We start from the raw sequence: 8,057 nt of genomic DNA on the forward strand, positions 1-8,057 counted from the left end.
TTTTGGAGACAGGGTTTCTCTCTGTGTAGCCCTGCCTGTCCTGGAGCTCACTCTTCGAACTCAGAAATCCACATGTCTCTGCCTCCCAAGTGCTGGGATTAAAGGCATGCGCCACCACTGCCCAGCTAAATAAATCTTTAAAACAAAACCCAACTAAATTTACAGCAGAGCACTGTTAGAAGTCCCCGCACCCACTGATTTATGTTTTCAGAGTCTCCAGAGAGCTCAGCCCAGTTCCTTGCAAGCAACAGCAGCTGTTTAGAATTGTCTCAGCTGGTGATAATCAGTAAGATATACAAGAAACGGGACAAGTGGACCTTCTGAACAACAGAAACTGGTACACAAAGTTTCACACGCTTCGTTATCTTGTGAAGAATAATACACAATCTGGCACAAGGGTGCTCCTATAATAAGATTTTAGAAAGCGTCTGTAAAATGTCCTTCCAGAGACACTTAGCAAAATACCTCCACTTATGGTCAATTTACAAAGGGCTCACAGGACAAACATTTGATCAAACAGATTCGTGGCCCACTATAGATTGACTGTGCTTTGGCTTGTGCAAGCCTGGAAGTGAGCGCATAAAATCCAAATGCTCCCAAGTCTTCAAATGCCCAACATCTCCTTCCCCAGTGAAGTTCCTGTTCAAGAGCATAGAAGAGTGGCTTGCCCGCTGAGTCTGCTACCAGCTGGTCAGAGGAGTCTCTCTGTTGCTCTTCTCCATTATTTCTTGATTTCTAGGTTCAAACCTTTTAGTTTTCCAGCCTCGTCCTTCTCGGTATTCGTTCCATCCCCTCTTCCCTCCCCCGCGGTTCGGTCCTCAGCCCTCTGTTTCCTCTACGCAAACTCCAAGCCAAGCAGACATCTCTCCCAGGACAGAGACAAAACTTGTCTTCCTCGGCTCCCATTCGCTCGCATCCTCTCAGCACAAGGCTACCCCGAGATCCAAGGAATGGGACTGTCGGGCGTCCTTCCCGCGGTCCAGGCCTCTGCAGGGCTCTACTAGGCAAACCCTCCCCTACCTCGGCGTCCAGTCGGTCCTTCCCCGTCTCCAGGATTCCCAGCCAGATCTCGGGAAGAGAGCGGGCAAGAGGGAATATCTTGCCTGGCGAGAGCTGAGCGGATCGCAAGCCACCCTAACCCCGCAGAGCCTAGCGCACCACCTTCCGGGGACTGCTTCCTTCCACCTCTTCCAGAAACCTCCCCGGACTGACGGCTTCAAAGCTCCGCCAGCTCCGCCCCAGTCGGCGTCACTGTCCACTCAGACGCGGGTCGTCTCCGCCCAGCAGGCAGGTGTCACCCGTCGCACAGCCCCGTCCCGCCCTCCGGTCCGGTCAGCACCCGGCTGACCCGGCGCCACTACCCTCCCCGAGATCCAACAGGGCTCCTCACACCCCTCTTCATACCATGCTTCTCCAAGTCAACCGTGCCCTCCCTCAACACCCCGACGGGCACACCCGGCCCCTCCGTTCGGGTATCCTGCGGCCGCCGCCGAGCGGTGACCTCCGCGCCCGGCTCTGGCCCGGCACCTGCAAAGCGCAAAGCCAGCCACCTACCATGCTCCCTAAGGCTGCCGAAGCGACTTCAATCTTCTGCGCACGCGCACGCCGCTCTTCCTCTGCGCAGGCAATCGCGGCCGCTGCTAGCGGCAGGCACTTTGCGCAGGCGCAGTATCCGAACACCCCCTTCAGCCGTCTGCGGAGCTCGCTCAGTCTTCGGTTCTCCCCGTGCAGTGTGGACAGGCGCCCTTCGGCTCCGAGGCACGGCGTTTTGGGCACATCGTAACCTCTCTCGGAGGCTGTTGCCGTTCTGTGGCTCATAGGCTACGCACCATCTGGAAGGAGGCTGGCCTGCCGGCTCCCGAAACTCCAGTTCCCGGCGTGCACCGCGCCGCGCGGTGGACGACGGAGCTGTCCATCGGCAGCCTGCTTAAAGGAGCCGCAGCTACATTTCAGCTGCACGTCAGAAGCGCCTGAAGTAAGGAGAGGGCGGTGCCGTCCTCAGTGTCCTGGTCCCGTGGTCGGAAAAGAGATGAGGGCAAGTCCTTGGCGGCCCTTTGGTTCGCTGCGCCGGGGAGTTCCCGATCGGGGACAGTGATGCTGTGGTCGCATGTCCAGAGAGCGGCCTCCTCCATCGGGGTGAGCTCTGCGGCTGCGGGACTCCTGTCCTGAGATGTGCTCCACTGGGGTCCTCATCCGAGTTGCTCTATCCTGCGGATCCCTACCCGGGACTCCTTCTTGGTTTGTCTCTTCCAAAAGGGGGTCCTTCCTAGGAGACTGCCTTTGTCTACTTTCCCGGGGATGGGGGTCTTTTCCTAGAAGTTCTTTCGGTGTATGGGGGAGACTCCCGTTTCCATCACTTCACCTAAACTCGGAGGTTCAGGTCCCCGAGCCTCCAGTTTTTGTTCTTCTCTGGAATTTTCTGTCGTCTCTGTGTCCCGCCCCGTGAAGTATAGAGGCAGACAGCCTCTTTTTAAAGATTGACCTGGAAAGACGCCCCAAGATTGTCTTTCAATAAGGGATGTGAGTGCCCTGCAACACGACTTAAGCTTATACAGCCAGGAAGGTGTCAGAATCATCAATCAACCAAGGTGGTTTACACATTAATTCTTAATTTAGGGTAGTTTGTGTATGTGTAAAACTAATGAAGTAGGTTGAAAGTGACGTGGAAGGTCACTCTAGCACAGTGGGTTTAACCTCTCTTGCTTATTTATTTTCAGCATCTAGTTCATCTTCCCGGGTGCAGTGTAGATTTGCGTGCTTACTAGAGAAATATTTGCGGCTGCTGAAAGGGCCTCTTTCTTCACTGATCTTTTTCTCCTTGGCTTCCCTGACTAAAGAAAGAACAAACAAGCAGCAGGCTAGTGAGTAGGCTCTGTGTCTCCTCTCTTTGTGGATTTAGGTTGGCACCTCCCGAACAAATAAAGTAGCTGTTTGACCAACCCTTTGGACACCACCAAGACGCTATGGTTCATGGGTCCTAAGTCAAATCACTGTTTGCCTAGCCTGGTTTTCTTATCTTTCTTTGGTTAATGGCATCTTATTCCTCTTCCGTCTTATGGTTTTCTTTTTTCTTTTTCTAAAGTAGTTTCAAGGATTGGCCAGCTAATGAAGTGCTTCATCTTTGACAGCTACCTGTTGTGTTCATGTGGGTAGAAGTGCTCTTTTTAAATGTACTGTAGATTTAAATTAGGCTTTGCTGATGGAAAAATACACTCCCAGCACATGGGGGGCAGAGACTCAGATCTCTGGGAGTTTGAGCCAGCTTAGTCTACAGAGTTAAATCCAGGACAGTTAGGGCTACATAGTAAGACTGTCTCAAAAATAAATAAATAGATAGATATATGGATAGATAGATAAATGAATGGATAGATAAATAAATGAATAGATACATAGATAGATGAATAGGTAGATGATGGATGGATGGATGGATAGACAGACAGACAGACAGACAGACAGACTTTAAACCAAGGGCTTAATTCAGTAATTTTTCCCATGGAGACTTTTCTTTGCTGATAGATAGATAGATAGATAGATAGATAGACAGACAGACAGACAGACAGACTTTAAACCAAGGGCTTAATTCAGTAATTTTTCCCATGGAGACTTTGCTGATAGATAGATAGATAGATAGATAGATAGATAGAGATAGATTAATGGATAGATAGATAGATGAGTAGATACATAGATAGATGAATAGATACATAGATGAATAGATAGGTAGATAGATGGATGGATGGATAGATAGATAGATAGAGATAGATAGATAGATAGACTTTAAACCAAGGGCTTAATTCAGTAATTTTTCCCATGGAGACTTTTCTTTGCTGATAGATAGATAGATAGATAGATAGATAGATAGATAGATAGATAGATAGACTTTAAACCAAGGGCTTTAATTCAGTAATTTTTCCCGTGGAGACTTTTCTTTGCTGTCTCATCCAGTTCTCCTTCTTTATATCATCTTGCAAAGAATAGAGCTCTAAGCCTGGCAGTGGTGGCGCACACCTTTAATCCCAGCATTTGGGAGGCAGAGGCAGGTGGATTTCTGAGTTGGAGGCCAGCCTGATCTTCAGAGTGAGTTCCAGGACAACCAGGACTACACAGAGAAACCCTGTCTCGAAAAACCAAAAAAAAAAAAAAAAAGAAAGAAAGAAAGAAAGAAAGAAAGAAAAAGAAAAAAGAAAGAAAGGGAGAAAGAAAAAAAGAAAAAGGATAGAGCTCTACTTTGGAGGCTGAGGCAGGAGAATCAGATGTTTGAAAGTAGCCTGGTCACATAGTAGTAAACATAGCTTTTCAATAATGGATATTGAGATTTTTTTCTTCTTAATAAACTCATGGCTGAGATTATAAGACTTAATCACCATGCCTGCAAATTTGTATGATTCTTATGCTAGAAGTATTGATGTTGCTGTACCAAATGAAAAGTAACCCAGAGTTTGATTCTCAGAAAATTTCTTCCTCAAAAAAAAAAAAGTAAGAAAGAAAGAGAAAAAAAAAAATAAAAGTAGGCATAGTATTACACACCTTTAATCCCAGCACTTGGAAGGCAGAGGCAGGGGGATCTCTAAGTTTGAGGCTAACCTGGTATACAGAGTGAGAACTAAGCCAGAGTTACACAGAGACACCCTGGGTCCTGTCACACACACACACACACACACACACACACACAGAGGAATGAATGGAAAGGAAAAGAGAAAGCAAAGGATTTCCTCTGTGTTGCCCCGGCTGTCCAGGAACTCAGAGATCAAGTTGTCATATTTGTTTTGTCAGCCCATGTCCATTGGCCTTCCCTTCCTGGTTTTCTCAGAATGCTTGCCATCCTCTGCCATGCAGCTGTGCAGAGTTAGAGTCTTTAGAAATGCCATCTTTTATTTTTGCTATAACTAGCCCACATTGCCTAAAAAATCATTGGGGTTAGCAGAGAAGTAAGTGTGTGAGGCAGATTCCCAGGGAAGTGAAATGCTGGCATGTTTGGGGGTAGAGGATGCTGTGTACAGGCAGGACAGTCAGTTGGAGGCTCCATTGAGAGATTAGATGGGCTATATCCATGAGCTGTAAATTGTATAAAGGCAGTATATTTTGTTTTCTTTGTGGACATAACTCCTTGTGGCCAGGGGTTCCATGTTCAGCCAATTCCTAGAGTTTAACTCCTTTTCCCTTTGTTTCTTCTTCAGCCCGTTTTCCGGCCTCCTGGATCATTGTCTGTCAGGGTTGGTTACTGAACACCACTGCTACCAGCTTCTTAAACAGTTCTCTCTCCTGCCTGGCCAGTGTCTTCTAGTCATCTCAGCTGTAGCTGGCAAAGAGACCTTTCTCACACCCGTAAAGGAGACTTCAGGAACCAGGTTCTCTCTGCTCTTTTGCCAAACACCCATATGTTTGTGTTAGGTCTCCCTTTGGAGGGAAAGAGAACAGGCCTGCATTTCAGTGTTGGAAGCTGTTTGGACATTTGATCAAAACATAGAGTTCCAGGCTTGGTGAGACTCTGGTGAATGTTTTTAATCTTTGTATCTTGCTTCATTGACTACGGCTCATTTTGGAAAAATTAGCAATACTCCAAAAGGATTTGGAAAGCAAGCAAGGTGGCCAAGCCCACCATCAGCATCCCAGAAGGCAAGGGCTTCTGGTGTGATGGAGAATTTCTTTCTTCTACTTTTGACATGTGGCTCCTCTTAAGTCGAATGGGTTTTTTCTTTCATACATGGCCAGTTTATGAAGCTGTGTGTAATTTACTTATTGATTTACCTGTTGGGTTCCTTTGAGACAAGATGTTAGGTAGCATAGGCTGGCCTTGAATTCTCAATCTAATCTGTCTCTTTCCCTCTCTAAGTTCTGGGATTACAGGCATGTGATGTTGTGCCTGGGGCCCATGTTTTAGACCTTTAAATTTGTCTTTAAAGTCAGGTGAAAACCCTTTACTCTCCACTTATGGTACTTAACATTCATTATTTGATTGTAATATGGATATGGTAAGTTCAGAAGTTGATGCGACGTCCGATTTGGTTTTTTCAGCTGAAAATGTGTGTGTAAAATGCAAGCCGGATGCAGCAGAGGTCTCCACTCCCACCCCGAATCCTTGGACCATGAAGGTGCTGGGCCAGGGTCTGCTGTGGATGATGCTCCCCCTCTTTCACCTGATGGCCAGTGCTGCGGAGCACGAGGAGGTGGCCAGGCATGCCATCAAGCTGCACCGCGGGAAGGGTGCTACTGCCACTCAGAGGAGGCAGTGGGCCCTGGACAGCTGCAGGAGGCTCACCGGGCTCCTGCGGCAGAAGAGTGTGGTTCTCAACAAACTGAAGAACGCCATCAGAGCCGTGGAGAAGGACACCAGCCTTTCCGGCGAGGAGAGGCTCTTCCAGGTGCACACATTTGAGATTTTCCAGAAGGAGCTGAATGAAAGTGAGAATTCGGTCTTCCAAGCCATCTACGGACTGCAGAGAGCCCTGCAGGGCGATTACAGAGACGTGGTCAACATGAAAGAGAGCAGCAAGCAGCGGCTGGAGGCCTTGCGGGAGGCCGCCATCAAGGTCGGCCACCAGTCTGGGGTGGAGGAACCTGCCCTCTAGGGATGTATCAGGGGATGGGAGTCGGGGCGGGGTGACGCACAGAGTTAGGAAGGGTGGCTGGAGGGAGTACCTCTCTCTCGAAGCCTGTCGTTGCCATCATGGCGTCACATGACTCTTAGTGCTCAACTCACACTGACTAGGATTGGATTGGGCTCTACCTATAAACTCAGAAAGCTGCTAAGTGTCCACGAGTATCAGTGCCACACACACACACACACACACACACACACACACACACAGCAGCACAGTGCCTCGGGGTGTTGCTGTGCCCGGCACGTGGTTTCATGTTAGCATAGGACTTTCATGGGTGGTGAGCGAGCCCGTTTACATCAGTGCCTCTCTCTCTCTCTCTCACTCTCTCTCTCTCTCTCTCTCTCTCTCACACACACACACACACACACACACACACACACACACGCACGCACGCATGCACACACACAGTTTACAGTAGGATACTTTCTTCTTGGTTTGTTTCCTTGTCGCTTGCTCTGTACATTTTGCCAAGCTCAGCATATTCGAACTGTTTAGGATGCACGGCGCCCTCTCCTGGGCAGAGCTGGAATTGCACCTGGACAGATGGCCCTTTGACTAGTCCAGAGGCGAGCCCTTAGTGGATTTGAGTGTGTCACACCTTGGTGTAAGCTTACTAAACCTCTACTTCTTACAAATCAACAGGAGGAGACAGAGTATGTGGAACTCCTTGCCGCAGAAAAACACCAAGTGGAAGCCCTTAAAAACATGCAGCATCAAAACAAGAGTCTCTCCATGCTTGACGAGATTCTTGAAGATGTGAGGAGAGCTGCGGACCGTCTGGAAGAGGAGATCGAGGAGCATGCCTTCGATGACAATAAATCGGTAAGCAGACCAGATCCACTGGCTAAGCCCACTGTGATGACATGGGCCCTGGCATGCGGGAGATACTTATGTGTGCGTCTCAGTGCAGATAAGCTAAAACACTTCTGTGCCACATTGAAATTAATATGGCGTGTCCTCAAAAATGAGTAGCTCCTCTACTTTCTACTCTCCTTAGTTCTAGACAGGGCTTCTCTGTATAGCCCTGGCTGTCCTGGAACCCCCTCTGTAGACCAGGCTGGCCTCGAACTCAGAATCGGCCTGTCCTGCCTCCCTAGTGCTGGCATTAAAGGCGTGCACCACCATGCAGCTCTACTTTCTCTTATGACAGACACAGTCGCTTCTGTGTGAGTGGCTTGGCTCTGGATTCAGGAAGTTTAGGTCATTGGGTTTCAGAGCTTCTCTTATGTTTTGAAAAAGACAGATTTAGAGCAGAAATAGGATCCATGCTTTACCTTGCTATGTTGAGATCATAAGGAGAAATCTCTAATGACACCAAGAATTGCGGTCTAGGGTGGACTAGAGACAGTTAAGGAGTAAAGACAAATCAGACAGAGGAGTAGTGTGTGTGGGAGAGTAGGAGCAGGTGTGGAGAGTAGGAGCAGGTGTGAAGAGTAGGAGCAGGTGTGGAGAGTAGGA

General features: G+C 48.5%; 2 protein-coding genes across 9 annotated transcripts in view; one reads left to right on the forward strand and one right to left on the reverse strand.

The window, feature by feature from the left end:
* The window catches only part of Dcun1d2 (defective in cullin neddylation 1 domain containing 2), a 29,231-nt gene extending 27,344 nt beyond the window's left edge, over positions 1-1,887 (reverse strand). For 4 of the 5 annotated variants that reach the window (XM_031339121.1, XM_031339122.1, XM_031339120.1 and 1 more), the window contains exon 1: positions 1,555-1,887. In XM_031339121.1, the coding sequence (XP_031194981.1) occupies positions 1,555-1,818 (264 nt within the window). In that variant the 5' untranslated portion in view covers positions 1,819-1,887. The other variant, XM_031339123.1, reaches the window with a different exon arrangement.
* Positions 1,285-8,057, forward strand: part of Tmco3 (transmembrane and coiled-coil domains 3) — a 39,815-nt gene continuing 33,042 nt past the window's right edge. For 2 of the 4 annotated variants that reach the window (XM_031339115.1, XM_031339118.1), the window contains exons 1-3: positions 1,285-2,136; positions 6,013-6,527; positions 7,242-7,421. In XM_031339115.1, the coding sequence (XP_031194975.1) occupies positions 6,084-6,527; positions 7,242-7,421 (624 nt within the window). In that variant the 5' untranslated portion in view covers positions 1,285-2,136; positions 6,013-6,083. Of the gene's footprint in view, positions 2,137-2,195; positions 2,239-5,174; positions 5,346-6,012; positions 6,528-7,241; positions 7,422-8,057 lie in introns of those variants that run through there. The other 2 variants (XM_031339116.1, XM_031339117.1) reach the window with 2 other exon arrangements.

Source organism: Mastomys coucha, unplaced genomic scaffold (genome assembly GCF_008632895.1).
Source record: "Mastomys coucha isolate ucsf_1 unplaced genomic scaffold, UCSF_Mcou_1 pScaffold22, whole genome shotgun sequence".
Lineage (NCBI taxonomy): Eukaryota > Metazoa > Chordata > Mammalia > Rodentia > Muridae > Mastomys > Mastomys coucha.